At 34.6% G+C, this 16,698-nt stretch overlaps 1 protein-coding gene across 4 annotated transcripts in view; it reads right to left on the bottom strand.

Moving 5' to 3' along the window:
- Window positions 1-16,698, bottom strand: part of LOC106458747 (nucleolysin TIAR-like) — a 231,060-nt gene that overhangs the window by 53,394 nt on the left and 160,968 nt on the right. For all 4 annotated transcript variants that reach the window (XM_022385055.1, XM_013918286.2, XM_022385056.1 and 1 more), the window contains one exon: window positions 10,368-10,425. In XM_022385055.1, the coding sequence (XP_022240763.1) occupies window positions 10,368-10,425 (58 nt within the window). The remainder of the gene's footprint in view (window positions 1-10,367; window positions 10,426-16,698) is intronic.

The following is a 16,698-nucleotide window of genomic DNA, read 5'->3' as shown; positions in this document are numbered from 1 at the left end:
CCATAACTAAGATACTAGACACAAGGTGAATCAGAAGTCCACATAACTAAGATACTAGACACAAGGTGAATCAGAAGTCCACTATAACTAAGATACTAGACACAAGGTGAATCAGAAGTCCACCATAACTAAGACACTAGACACAAGGTGAATCAGAAGTCCACCATAACTAAGACACTAGACACAAGGTGAATCAAAAGTTCGATATATATCTAAAGCATTAGATACAAGGCAAATTAGAAGTCCGTTAAAAGTATGGAATCAGACACGGTGAATCAGAAGTCCGTTATAACCATACTGCATGCATTTTCTGTAATTAGCTCGCCCCAATTTGATTTTACAGGACCATAACTAAGATTCGTTAAAATTCCACGACTTTCAATGTCTGGGAAGCCTTTTATTTCTCCCCGACATTCCAAAACTTACATGACTCATACGAACTTTGGACATAGACAGACGCAGTTCATTCTGATATTAAGTGTATCACAGTTTCAAAAGTTGGAATAACAAAGGAAACTGCGCAGCTTCAAAATAGATGAGCACGTGGCGATTATTTTTATGTGTGGGAGATTAAAAACAGATGAAAACCTTAATTGTGGTTTACGTCAAGACTGACACTTAATTTTGAACGACCTCCACAGACACTCTCAAAATTAATAAAACAACATAAATTTGAAAATAAATTAAGATACAATTGTAGTTCCGGCGCTACTGTGCTAAATGATGCCACACTATACACAGTGTCTATTACAGGAGATAAATACACCAAAATGGTGTTAATGGGTTGTCAAAACACAGATTTACACACACACCCCATTTTTTGTCTGATTTATAATACTTTATGTTTATTAATCCCACACATAAGCAGAACGTTACGTTAAAAAGAAACAGTTACGAATAGTGTATAGACAAAAGATTGCGCAGGCATATCAGGCAGGCGGTAGTATTGCCTATGTAGGGATGGCTCGGATTGTTCATCAAAATGGTATTTTAAATATCTCTTCAACAGATCATTAGAACTTGACAGTACTATACAGTATTTCCTTTTATAACAATATCTATGTAATGACTGACTCACAAGTTCTGGGAATTTCTCTAAATATCATAGCAAAAAGTCTGAATTTCTTGTTCTGCCTCTTTTACATGATAACTCAAAGACCAAAACAATGGTGTTAACAGATTTCACTGAGGTGACATAGTTTCAAACGGAGTATCCGCTTTTATAAGTATTATTAATAACTAGTGGAAATAAGAAAAATCATAATTCTAGTTTAAACAATGTTATCACTACCCCTTGAAGTTAGTTTTCATACAGAAATTTGGCGTTCCTTTAAAAAGCTTAAGTACAGGGTGAAAAGGAATTACCAAACAATAATAGATTAACAATAAATATTACAGTTGGAACCTATTTGTATTTAGAACTTGGTTATAAATACAACATTCCTATGTCTATTCAAACGCTGCATTAAAAAACAACAACAAGCAAACAAGCAAGGAAAAACTTTTCAACAAAAAAAGTAAATGTAGGGATGGCTAATATCAATCCTTCAAAAACAATATAAACAAGATAGTAGGGATGGAATTTGCATCAATACTACATAATAGCACAGGCAATAATTAACATTTCGCAATTTATATAACTATTCAATCACAACAGAGTTTAATTTATCCTGTTTTTGTCTGTTAACATTCTACTACACTGTATGTCTCTGCTCTTATGTAGTGATAATGCAAATGCCATCCCTGCATTTACTTCGTTTTTTGAAAAGTTGTTTCTTTACTTTTAGAGAATGGGACAGTTAGTCATCTGTGTATGTGTAAAATGTAGAGTAATGGACAATTGCTAGTCTGGGTAAAGATAAAATGTAGAATTAAAAAAAGTTAATATGTTATGTAGGTGTAAAAGGTATAGCAAGGAACAGTTGTTAGGCTGTGTAAATGTAAAATGTTGAATAGTAAACAGTTTCTAGGATGTGTACGTGTAAAATGCACGATTAGAAATAATTCCTACTTAAAAAGTTGTCTAAGTGTATGATATAAGAATATGAACAATTTCGAAAGATTAGGTTATGTGTTTATAATGTATGATTAGGAATAATTTCTAAAAAACAGGTTGTTTGTGTATAATGTATAACACAAGATTAGGAACAATGTCTAGAAAACAGGCTGTGTGTGTGTGTGTAACGTAAGATTAGGAACAATGTCTAGAGATCAGGTTGTGCACGTATAACATAAATTAGGAACAATGTCTACAGAATAGGTTGTGGGGTTAACGCAGGTTTAGGAACAATGTCTACAGAACATGCTGTGTGTAATGAAGTAAGATTAGGACCAATGTCTAGAAGAAAGACTGAAATTAGAAACAATATCTAGAAAACAGGTTGTGATGTGTAATATAAAATTAGGAACAATGTCTAGAGAACAGGCTGTGTGTGTATAACGTAAGATTACGAACAATGTCTAGAAAACAGGCTGTGCATGTGTATAACGTAATATTACGAACAATGTCTAGAGAACAGGCTGTGTGTGTATAACGTAAGATTACGAACAACGTCTAGAAAACAGGCTGTGTGTGTATAACGTAATATTACGAACAATGCTTAGAGAACAAGCTGTGCGAGTATAACGTAAGATTACGAACAATGTCTAGAGAACAGGCTGCGTGCGTGTGTATGACGTTAAGTCTATAGAACTTGTGTGTGTTTATAATGTAGGTTTGGGAACAATTTCTACAAGACAGGTCGTGTGTGTGTAACATAAATTTGGAACAATTTCTAAAAAACACATTAAGTACAACCATTGCCAATATACCTACTAAAACTTCCAACGATGCTAATATTTCATACATGTATACATATTTAGCACTACTACTGTTGAACAGAATCAATTGGTATTTCGTTGGAGAGACAACGTTCAACAGATTTAAACGCTAACCATTACCAATAAAAAAATTAAAAAAATGCAAATTTACTTAGAAGTTTTAATAGCATTAAGAACGAGGAAAACCGCTCTGATCTGCGTTTCTAGGAATACAATCAACATTCTGACAGCAAGTCACTAAGGTCGAATGTGTGAAAACCATTAATAAACTAAAATCTTACTATCACCTGCTAATTTCTTTGGATCGGGTCGAACATCCGGTTTGGGGTCAGACACCGATAGGGCCGTGCTCACCCCTGCCACTTGGCAGGGGAGGCAGGGCGGGAGAGGGCCAACGAACAGCGGAATCCTGACAGAAGCCACCACTTGTAGAAGATGAGGGGACGGAGCCGCCGTTCACAGTTTAATAGTGATACACGTACTAGCTACTAAGTTCGGGCAGCTGACGTGTTCTCAACTAAGCCGGCAACCCTAGGTACAAATAACACTCTATTCCTTTTCTCATCGCCTAAATTGCATGGGTTTTTTCCTCACGTGACTTCTCTGATTGGCTGTAGCTACGCGCACGATCGCTTCTAATCCACGTGCATAACAGAAGACGATTTCCATTTGTCAATGGAATGCCCAGAGAATAGAAGATATATTTTCTTTCCTCGCGTTCTCCTTTACAGTTCAGCGATGTGTTAGAAAATTACTTTCACTACAGACTGACTTAGGAAACGAATAACATTTCTTCCGCATTTTCTATTCTGAGCACAGCATAGTTTAAATAATAAGGGAGATTTCTTATGAATAACAGTATTCTTACACTGCAGAGGATATAAAAAAAAATGCATGCATTATTCATTACTTCTATACACGTGGTCGAATCACACATACATTCCTAACTGCAAAAAAGTAATCCACGAAACTGAGAAAACACATTGCCACCTTCAGGTTACATTTCGTACGTGAATTTTGGATCACTCTTGACAAAATCCACTATTGGAGTTATAATTCAATTTACAATGGAAACAAAGTTGTTGTTTTTTGTGTTTTTTTTTTCTTCAAATAATTCTGTTAAATGGTGAAATGTTTCATAACGTTGGAATTATAAAAAATGTTTTGTTTTAGTTAATAAGAAAGAAGAAACATGCAGATACAACGTGATAGGTTTTTTTCTTGTGTGGGGACATGAACCGGAGAAGGTAGATTGGCCGAAATGTTCACCATTGTATTATTTTATCCTTATAACGATTTTAATTATAATACAGCCACATATAATAAGCCCTGAAAGTTTCAATCTAGTTAACAACATTTAACAGCTTTAACTATGTTTCATAACAAAATAAGTGAAATTGAATAGTTTGACTTATTTTCAAGTACTAACCCTAACACATCAGTTGTATTTTAACGGATACAAATTCTGTTCAGTCGCACCTTTAACTATAGCAAGGTTAAATCTACAATATGTTTAACAAGGTTGATCTGCGTGTTACAAAATGGAGGGCCATTAGCGGACAAGTAGGAGCTCCTATAGTATGCACGTATTTCTTCCACTTTGCTCTAATAGGCTGAAGGTGAAAACACTAATGTTTACATTTCTCAGCTTTTAGTATCCTGTTTCAGTGAGTAATATCAACTGAAATCGCCACCTTGTTAGAGTTTATACTTACATCTAACATTTGGACATTTTTAGTTTATATTTGCAACACAAGTATATAAACTATACTCTCTTTTGAGTGTGTTAAAATCGACTTTTTATGTAGAAAGAAAAATATATATACCTACTATTGTTGATATATACATATATAAACAAATAAAACGTTTTAAATTGTGGTTTACTTTGACAACGCCCACATGCAAGTTGTCAAGGACAACAGAGTGGGTGAAATGATTTTCATCTGGGCCTCCTCCTCTTATTACAGCTGAAAGCATACTTAAAACTAACTATATAATTATTTTCTTTAACCAGGCTTTCATACCACTTTCAAATAAATATGCAGTTTTTGTTTGCAAAGAAACAATATCTTCTTATTGAAATTTAAGTTTGTCTGCCCAAGTTAGTTTTTCTTTGTGCAAGGGAGTTCAACATGCTGCCAACCTCCAAAGTTATGAATATGTATCAACTAAAATGTGATGCACATTCCTTCCTTCAGCACATAAAACAGAGAATTTACTGCACTGGAAAATGTTTTCGGTTGTCATGTTCGTTCACTGGAATGCTCTACATTAAATATTTACGTTTTATTCAGTTTTCGTGTCAGGAGTAAGACTATGACGCAGTGAATGAGAAAGGACCATTCCTTTTGTTCCACGTGATTTACATAAGAAAGAACACGCTCAGACCTTGATGAAACGCATGCATGCGATAAATAGGTCCAGAAGACCGCAAAGCGATGAAACGAACTATTCTTTTAACTACGATGATGACTGACGAATCCTTTAACTGCAAACTACAAGCATTACCCCTGTAAATCTGTCTTCACAACTGTAATGCCGAGAGAGGTAAAATAGCCTTCATTCAAGAGCAATACAGCAGAAGCAAATAATAACAAGCAAAACTCAATTCATTTTCGATTAAAATTTCCCAGTATGTTAGTATTAAATCAGGATATAAGAGAAACATCTACTGTTTTTGTTATAACGAGGAAATGGAACTGCAGACAAGAGATAACAAGATTCCTGGTTTATTCCACACACGACACCCAGTCTATGAGACAATGAGGCTGAATACGGCGAAATGGTGGTCTAGAGGCAGTGCCACAGTTTTCGGTATTCTGGTTAGAATTAGAAAATATACTCTGATAATGTACTCAATTTTTTAACCTCAAAAACTACAGTCAAAAGAGCTCACCACTAAATAGTGTTTAGCCACGAAAATGCTGAGTTCGGAGGGTTGGCCGGGTTCTCTTCCTCTCGCACAAAATAGCAGAAGTGGTCATGTTCAGGCATGTACCGCACTTCGTTGAGTCTTCCTCAGCGACCTCTATCGATAGAAAACCCGAAAACCGCGGATAAAACGGCCGAGGAACCAGATCTTGTATTGCCCAACATGTGCGGCCCCTAACGTGTTTTGTGTGGGATTTTGGATTTGTGTGTGGGTTTATTACTCTACTAAAGCCTAGAAACTAGTGTGAATTCGGTCATGCTGGCGAACAATTCAGATTCTAGATATCGCAAGGAATTCAAATCTCTATTCAGATTTTATTTTCATTTTTTAAGAGGGAGTACCAGAAATTTTTTTAAGGAAGCAACCCACTGAACATGTCACCCTGACTCGCAGACTAGGTGTTAAAATAAAACTTATAATAATCGTAAGTATCTCTTATCAACTTAGCTTTGTAAGTTTCTGGAATATCAGTTAAGTGTTTTTCGATTGTTCAGACAAAAAACAGTTGGCGATTAGAAAAATAAGCGGTCACTGGTTCACAAACATAAAAACACTCCCAACTCTTTTTCTTGTCGATTAGATTTCATTTGAAGATGAGCTAACCAATCCAATTCACCGACGTTCCGCTCAGCGAAATTAGTTGCACAGGCTGGATATCCAGTGGCCTTCAAACTCACGATAAATGTCAGTGTAAGTCATTCAGTCACTACAGAACAACGAGCGGTAAACTGAATCGAACATAAATGGCTGATCTAGGTGAAAATACAGCTTGTAGCTGAGCTCTAATTGATTCTTCTCACTCAATCACCAACTTACCAAGGCAACTCGTAGTCTTTCAGTACAACTGCCAAATGATTTAATCTCATAAAAAATAAGGAAAGAAGAAGAGATATTACGTTTTCAGCCGCATCTTCTATTGTAATTTTTTTTACAAGTCTAGAATTGGAAAGCCTTGACACCAACACAGGTATTGCTAAAAACCTTCACGGGATTCTGTTAAGCTGAAAATTTAAAACCCTGAAATCAACAAAGGTGTTGTTAAAAGCCTTCATGGGGTAGTTTTAATGTGAGAATGAAAACCTCTGTGTAATTCAAAACACATTGGAACTTTTGACTTACTTATTGTTTCGTGATCGACAAATTGAGACAACTTTACCAATATAAAAACACATTTAGAGATAACAGTATAAACACAATTTTGTAGGCTTAACTGTATTTTGTTGGTTCGCCCTCCCAAGCAGTACTGAGAAGCCGTGATTCAGTGAAATAACTACAGTCTACTGCAGAGGGAGTATCAGATCAAAGAAAATATTCGGTTTCATGTCTTTCACACTTTTCTTTTTTCACTGACCTTACACGTTTTAATGGAGAAAAGAAAAATTTACAAATAAACAAAAGTTCTTCAGATTAAATCATGACCACATTTGTTGTAAAGGGGATGCAAATACGTTATTAACTGAATAATATTCCATGTAGACCAAAGGTTTTACTCCTTAAAACCCCTCCTGCACGGTATTACAGATAAATAAAGAATTAAATTCCCTTACCTCCCATATCTAAGTGCCACAACAGCTTGTATTGACTGGTGTCTAAGATACCATGTTTTTATAAAAACCTTATCTGATGACATAGTAACAAGTAGTTTTATACAGTGAACACGAGCACACTAGTTGTTAGGACGAGTTCATTTTACGCCCTATAATCACTATTTGTTAAAGTGAGTTGATTTTACACTTTGGTTTGGTTTGTTTTGAATTTCGCGCAAAGCTACACGAGGGCTATCTGCGCTAATTTAGCAGTGTAAGACTAGAGGGAAGGCAGCTTAGTCATCACCACCCACTGCCAGCTCTTGGGCTACTCTTTTACCAACGAACAGTGGGATTGGCCTTCACAATATAACGCCCCTACGGCTGAAAGGGCGAGCATGTTTGGTGAGACGAGAATTCGAATCCGCGACCCTCAGATTGCGAGTCGAGCGCCCTAACCACCTGCCCATACCGGGCCTCTACACTCTGTATCTACTAGTTGTTATAGTGAGTTCATTTCACACTCTATATCCACTGTTTGTTAGAGTAAGTTTATTTTACACATTATATCCTCTAGCTGTTAAAGAGAATTTTACACCTTACATCCATTGTTTGTTAGAGAGTCTTCATTTTCACTTTATGTCCATTAGTTGTTAAAATAGGTTAATTTCACACTATACATCCACTATTTGTTAGAGTGAGTTGATTTTACAATAACATCTATCGGATAAAGGAAGTACAGTCAACTTACTCTAACAGCTACCGGATATAGGATGTAAAATCAACTCACTCTAACAAATAGTGGATCTATAGTGTGAAATTAACCTATTTTAACAACTAATGGACATAAGGTGAAAATACAGTCAACTTACTCTAACAACTATCAGATATATGGTGTAAAATTAATTCACTCTAACAGCTACCGGATATAGGAAGTAAGTTCATTTTATATCCTACATTCGCTAGTTGTTATACTGAGTTGAGTTTACACCTTTTATCTGCTAGTTGATAGTGAGTTAATGTTATACCCTATATCCTCTAGCTGTTAGAGAGAGTAAATTGTACACCATACATCCACTATTTGTTAGAACGACTTCATTTTCACCTTATATCCATTAGGTGTTTAAGCGAGTTAATGTTTTTTTACATCCTGTCAACTGGCTATACGAGTTAGTTAATTTTTACCTTGGCGTAATTATGATAGTACGTAATGGATAGTAAATGTACGTTTTTGTTTGTAAGCATGAGAATGGTTTAGTTATTCTATTTGGTTTGTAAATTGCTATTTCTGATGGAACAAATATTTTTACATAATTAATTCTAAGGAGAAACAATGATAACAACTTTTCACACTTCAGTGTTAATAACATATCAATGTATGTAAATCTGATGTTTTTTCCTGTTTGCCCTACATTTAACCTTTAAATTTATGGAAGTTCGTTGAATCTTTTCTGTTAATTCTAAGCGATTTCGGAAAATGTAGATATATGAATCTTTATTTTTGTAATAGTCATTGCTTCGTCAATCATATACGTCTTGTCACCAAGTTTCATTGCTGTGTTAGTTTCTTTTGAAAGTTTGGATTATGTTCTTGTTGTTTTGAATTCTAATTTCTTGTATCTTAATTTACAAATTCATTTCATTTTTTTTTGTTCAATTTTTCTTTCTCATTTTAATTTTCACTGCTATCAATTCGCAAAAGACCCTGGTTTATAGTCGCCTCCTGCTCATATCAACGACGAGGATCAGTACTTCACGTTCTATGCTGCTATTTCCCTACCTTCTTTAATATGTACATCTACATTTTAATCTGAAGGTTTAACTTGACGGATAATTAGTCGTCTATCTCTTCACTTGCTATTTAGGAACATCGATCACATGATCCGTCAGACGTGTATACGTTGAAACTCAACCCATTTGTCCAAACACTTATATACTGCTTAATCTGCTACAAAATGAATACTTATTTAAAAGTAGTCCGGTTTCAATATTAACTGTTTAATAATCCTTTCTTGACATTTAACTATAACCAGATATAATAAACTGATTCACAATCGAGAAACCTCTGATATTTTAAAGAACGTGTATATGAAACAGAATGACAACATCGGTTTAAAACCTTAAAAACTTTCGTTTGAAAAATGAAAAAGTGAGTTTTTAGAAACTTCCATGTTTCAAAACTATCGAGTGAAGTATAGTGATATGAAAATGTACCATAGTTATTTCATTTTCACAGTCCTGGCTTTGGATTAATATTTTATCTGTTCTGACACAAATAGTCAACAGCTAACACAACACGAATTTCTGAGATGTGCATTTGTATGTTGTCTCAAAATATATCTGGGTGGGAAAAATGTAATTTCATTAGTTTTGAACATGACAAATTTATTGTGAAGTGAATTGTTCCCACTTTGAAGAATATTACTGTAATGAAATACATTTTCATTCTGTAAGTTTTTTCCTCTTAATTACCACAAATACTTCATCTACCTCAAAAAACTGCAAAAATTTATAATACAGTACAACTGTACACAACGTATTTTTTGTTCATTGTACTAAAAATATTCAAGTATTTTTTAAACAAACATTTAAGCTTATTTTAAGGAGAAAATATTCTCAAGTCAATGAAAAAAAAATGGGTAAAATTACTTTATAATTCACAAAAAATACAAGGGACTAGCACCCACCTTTACATCTCAGTTGGTTAGGTACTACAATCTTAGAAAGGAGCTTCATTATTTTCATACAATACAATAAATGTTTCTCTTGAATTTTAATTATCTTAACGAAGCACTCAAAAAATCAAAATGTATAATACTGCATAGCATAAACTTCATACACTCAACACTATCTTCACACGCTCGTACAAACAGACGGATAGTGAGTACGTCCTTGCCTGTCTTATTACTTGAACTAGACACACACACAATCAAAATTTATACCATGACGCTAAATAATATCTTCACATACTGGTACGAACAGACGAATAATGAAAATGTCCTGAACTGACCGAAAAGAACATGATGTCAAAACATCGTGTTTTCACTGCAACTTATCAAGTGACATCTGTATATATTTAACATACTTACTGCTTGTGTCTTGTTTAGGTGTGTTTCCTGGTGAAGTTGCCCAGTTCACTTTCATTTCCTGGAGAAAAGTAAAGAAAGAAAGAAAACGAAATGTTTGCATACTTTTGAACGCAAGACCTGAAATTAAAAACAGCAAAATATCCACTTAACTTATTAGTATACTTCTGAAGGTATGACACACATTGCTATTATTCAACTTTCTCAAGTTCTATTTTTATGAAAGTTAAAACAGTGCGAAACATACTGGGTATACTACACTCTTATATATAATATCAGTCACCCTCGTCAGTTCACTGTTATGGAACTTAGGCTTTCCGTCTCGAGATCTGAAATACAAATGATTGTGCATTCAGCCTACGTTCGTTAAATAAACATTTATTCGAGTTGACTTTTATTTTCGCAGTTCATCACGTTACACTTCAATATGGGGTACATTCACCAAGAACAGCCCAGCACCGACGTTGCATGTTTAATTAAAACCAGCGCATTCTCCGAATCAGCTATTTTCAAGGCATATTTTGTATCATTTGATAGAGAGAGAAACGTCTCTCAAGGGCAAGTGTCCCCACGTGTGCCCGCCCCTACAGTCCTCTCTTGTGTCCAACCGGTTTGGCATGATGTTAGTCTCTAAGATGAAGTCAAACCACAAATATATGGCAGCAGAAAGAGTTGTAGGCTATAGTAACCTAGAATGTCTGGCACTAGTATTTCTATTATATATTTCACCAATGCTTATTTCTGTTCACTTCATACTTCCACAACCGCCAAGAGTTGTAGGCTATAGTAACCTAGAATGTCTGGCACTAGTATTTCTATTATATATTTCACCAATGCTTATTTCTGTTCACCTCATACTTCCACAACCGCCAAGAGTTGTAGGCTATAGTAACCTAGAATGTCTGGCACTAGTATTTCTATTATATATTTCACCAATGCTTATTTCTGTTCACCTCATACTTCCACAACCGCCAAGAGTTGTAGGCTATAGTAACCTAGAATGTCTGGCACTAGTATTTCTATTATATATTTCACCAATGCTTATTTCTGTTCACCTCATACTTCCACAACCGCCAAGAGTTGTAGGATATAGTAACCTAGAATGTCTGGCACTAGTTTTTCTATTATATATGCCACCAATGCTTATTTCTGTTCACCTCATACTTCCACAACCGCCATACAATCACGTTACTGTATGAAGACGGACCCCGGATCCGTTTACATATTCTTTACAATTAATCATATGTGTGTCATAGCTGGCTGTAGAGATAAAAGCTACTCATTTATAAAGAGTATTGCTACACATATCTATGATCCACTGGTGTTTTGTGCCCTACTCTGAGCGGAATTCACCTATTTAGACCCCTGGTATACAGACAGGCTTTATGAAGTCTGTTTCACTAATACGGCATCAAGATGCGTCTACGAACACCTGATATAGTCTCGGTCAGATCTGTAACTATAGGGTTACATTGAAATAAAAATAATTCGTATTGACTTACAATCTTTGACTTTCTCGTACGTTCCTTAAAAGTTTATGTTTTCGGTGTCTATTATCTATGTAATAATACGCTTGTTCGTGTGTCTGCTACGGAAATAACGTGTGCGCGCATGCGTATTTAGATAGTAAGGTGCACGCACATATTATCAAGACAGTCAGAAACTGGGTATTATTATAACAGACTAGCAGAAACCCTCAAGACATTTGCGCTCAGATTAGCGCCTTTATTGCATCAGTACTTCTTTAAATACAGAATTTTTAGAATACAAAATAATTCTAATTGCAGACACCGAAATCTTGTCATACTATAATTCTGCTGTCAGCAAGCCTTATAATCATGCGCAGTAAGAATTTTATCCAGAAAAACAGTGCAAGCGACTGCCTGCGCCAGAGAGCTGGAAAGCTCAACGAACAAGTCACTGCCACTGCTCTACGAATGAAAGAATAACAAAAAAGGTGGATGTAAATATTCTTTATTAACCATTTAGTACACTAACATTAAAAGCTTGAAGTTTTCAAAAAGGTCTGACGTTAGGTCCTAGAATAACATTATAAGCTTATTTATCGATGGTATTAAGTACAGTATAGTTTAATCCTAACATCAGTTCAGGTGAATAAAGGTATCACCTAAATACAAGTGGACTTACACATTTCGGTGTATACGATTACATTTCGTTTGTATTTAAAAAAATACTGTTGCAATAAAGATACTAACTTGATAGCAAGCGTTTTGGGAGTCTCTACTAGTTTAATTACAATCCTAGGAGTGAACTTTCAGTGAGAAATAATGAGGGTTTGTAAAAGTTCATGAAAAATTTCCCCTCGAAATACTTAAGTCTCCGTTATAATAAATGTTAACCCTCACAATACCGACTTGTTTCTATGCTGTTCATTTTTGTTGGTTTTTTTCACTGTTACAGTATTTAGTTTAGAGAACTGGCAAAAAAAAGAAGAAAAAAGAGGACAGAGTCATTCATTTTACATGTAAAATACATGGGGCGTTCAGCAATAATTTGTTGGAATAATTTCAATATTGGTGGTATTTTATTATTATTTTGTGTGTGTGTGTGTGTGTGTGTGTATGTATGTGTGAATTGTTTGTGTATATCCTATAACCAACAAAATAATTAATTCCAAGCAGTTTGGTGTCTAGACACTTTAAAAATAATTTTATAATTCCTCGGGGTCATATGGACTCTTTGGTAATCCTAGGGTTAACGAGACAACAGCGGAAACCATTTAACTCTGAATCTCATTCACGAAAGAAAGAGTTTTGAAGACTGTGACTCAAGGGAGAGAGAGAGAGAGATGAAAGATAGACAAGTAAATAAAAAGTTTATCAAAAAGGAAGTGAATATAGAGATGGTTAATATCAACCCTTCAAAAACAACGCAAACAAGACAGTAGGGATAATATTTGCATCATCCCTACATAATAGCAGACAAACAGTGCAGTAGAATGTTAATAGACAAAAGCAGGATAAATTAAACTCAATTGTCATTGATTATATATATATATGTTAATTCTTGCCTGTGCTATTATGTAGGTATGATGCAAGTGCCATCCCTACTATCTTGTTTGGATTGTTTTTGAAGGAATGATATTAGCCATCCCAACATTTACTTATTTTTTGAAAAAATGTTTACTTGTTTTTTTAATGCAGCATTTGAATGGACATAGGGATGTTGTGTTTATAACAAAGTTCTAAATACAATGAGGTTCGGACTGTAATATTTTTTGTTTATCTATTATTGTTTGGTAATTCCTGTTCACCCTGTACTTAAGCTTTTTAAATGAACACCAAATTTCTGTATGAAAACTAACTTCAAGGGGTAATGATAACATTGTTTAAACTAGAATTATGATTTTTCTTATTTCCACTAGTTATTAATAATACTTATAAAAGCGGATACTCCGTTTGAAACTGTCACGTCAGTGAAATCTGTTGACACCATTGTTTTGGTTTTTGAGTTATCATGTAAAAGAGGCAGAACAAGAAATTCAGACTTTTTGCTATGATACTTAGAGAAATTCCCAGAACTTGTGAGTCAGTCATTACATAGATATTGTTATAAAAGGAAACACTGTATAGTACTGTCAAGTTCTAATGATCTGTTGAAGAGATATTTAAAATACCATTTTGATGAACAATCCGAGCCATCCCTACATAGGCAATACTACCGCCTGCCTGATACTGTGACTTATGGATTGTGATAATTAACGGTTTAAACAAAATTCATATATATATAATCACTTGCAGCTCAGCTACGCATTCTTAAATACACGACGAAACGTATCACGTGAGCTGTAGAACAGTGCGAGATTTCGAGTAATTAACTTTAGTCGCAGTTCTCCGAGGCCCATGAAATACTTAAACGTCAGGAGTGGTGAACAGAATTCTGTTGAGTTTTAACTGCTTTTCATATAATAACAATATCGAACTTAAACCGACGAAATGAGAACTAATTCAGCGTTATAAAAAAACAGCAAGATGTTGGAGAATGGACACATTACGTGAATACCCGTTTGGGAATACAATCAAGACAACTAGTGCAATAAATTATAAAATTAAAAACAGGACAATAAAAATTGTATTTCGCCGACGGTCAAAATTAAAAGTGTCTACATGTTTCGGTAGCTTTACGTTACCATCATCAGGAGTAAAAAAAAGCGGGGAGTTTTATAGAGAAATGGTTTAACTCATTTTAATCTATGAATGTGGTATGAGTGTTATACATAAGAATTCAATATTTCTTTCCAAAACTGTGCGTTATCATCAGTTATCCCTTCATCTCTATTTAGCAAAGACTTATTTAATTTACAGCACTAAATTTCTATTGATTCTAATATTTAATACACTTTGATTATTAGGCTCATTTAAAATTATTGTTTCATGTCATTGTATTGAATTACTTGTTTCAACAGGGTACTCATTCAAGATGAGAAGTTAGAATATTTTTATTACGTACAAAATCTTCGTGTTCATTAAGACGATAGTTCATATTACGTTTAGTTTGAGCAATGTACTTTATACTGCATTCATACCTTTTTTTAAATTTAAAATGACTTTTTTATCTAATACTATGAAATATTTTGAATTTTGTTAAATTGCACACCATATAAACAGATATTTAACATGCATGACAGCTTACTGAAATTAAAATGGAAAGTAAAAAAAAAAACGTTTTCGTTTCTTTAAATAATCTCATACTTAGGAAAACTGAAAACTCAAAATAAACAACTGTCTGGTAGATTAGATGTCCAGAAGATGCGACACAATCTATTGGGTGTATACGAAATGCAAGTCACGCGTTCTTAGTTGGGCAAGTCCATTAACACTGTAGACTTGGCACAAAAAGAAGTTCGTAACATCAGTTAACGATTTTGCTATGTCCTTCGTAAAGCTGTATCACAGCAGCAGCGAAAAACACATCAAATTTATTCTCTACACTTCAAAACAACTTATAAATAGTTCAATCAAGCTAGGGATTCGAAGTTATTTATTATGTTATTACATGAGGTAATATAGGGCCCGAATTTAATATTCTAATTTGGATCAATGGATTCGTCATTTCTGTCTATTTGAGAGTCCATAATTTTTTCTTGATTTCTTAATAACCTATAATTTACAAAAAAAAAAAGAATACTTGTTTATTTTAAGAAGATAAACCATAAAGTTACCAATGGGAAACCCCATTGGCTTTTAAACACATTTTGCTAAACTATTTATGCAGGAAATTACTTGAGAGTCCAGGACTTTGTTAGTTACAGGATACTTAAAAACTCGAGTCATAAAAAAATATCAATTCTGCAATTAATCGTCTAATTACTGACAGTGTGGAGCATGTTCAGTAGGATATCGTGGTTCAAAGCTTGGACATCCCGTTCCACAGCCCAGCACATTAATCAGTGGTCCACGCCCGGACCAGAAAAAAACTTTTCTGATAGTCCTTGATTTTGTTAAGGAAGGTCAATATACGTTCATTTTTCTGGTTATTTTTGTATATTTTATAATGATTAGCTAACTTGAATAGCAGACAGCATAGCGCATAACCACGCGAAACAGCTCTGTATGTTGGTGAGTGGAAGACTATTTGTTCATAATTGCATGAGATAAATCATGACAAGCAATAAAAAATTTTATTCTAAAGTTGTTGTGGAAAAAAGATCAGAGACTAGAGAGCATTTGAGATGGGAGAAGAAACTGCATTACCTATTCCTGTACTGAACCACTCACACGATGGATGCATATTATATAACTTGGGTGGTTGAATGCAGGAATGGGTAATGCAGATTTTCCTTCCATCCCTACATCACAACAACTTTAGAATAAACAATTTTTATTGCTAGTTTCTAGAGATTTTTTTTAAAGATTAGCATCACAGGTGCGTCATTTATTGATCGATATGCGTATCAAACAATATTAACCTGTATCATTGCATATATTTTGGGCTGTAACTAATCTATCGTAGATCACTCTATGTTGAAAAAGCAGATCTTAGGGAGTAGTGAAGTGTTTTGGTGTGCAGGCTGGAAGTAGGCACACTGTGGTATACGGGTTACAGCTGACGGAAAAAACAAAGAAACATGAGAACCGGATTCATCTCTACATAGGTATCGCTAACGCGCTGCCTGATAATTCATGGTGATTCTTTCTTATAGTGTCGACAGCTCGTGCACTCTGAAGTTAAGGCAAGTAAATAACACGTGAATGTGGCGAATCGGCATAACTTTTAGGTCGTCAAGAAATTAATGTCGCGTTTTGGAACACTTTCATTAATCACCCACGAAAAAACGTACATCAGGTATAATAGTTAAACGAACCGCCTAAAC

This window comes from Limulus polyphemus, unplaced genomic scaffold (genome assembly GCF_000517525.1).
Source record: "Limulus polyphemus unplaced genomic scaffold, Limulus_polyphemus-2.1.2 Scaffold508, whole genome shotgun sequence".
NCBI classification, from domain to species: domain Eukaryota; kingdom Metazoa; phylum Arthropoda; class Merostomata; order Xiphosura; family Limulidae; genus Limulus; species Limulus polyphemus.
The sequence above is the reverse complement of the archived record's forward strand: the minus strand, read 5'-3'. Positions and strand labels throughout refer to the sequence as shown.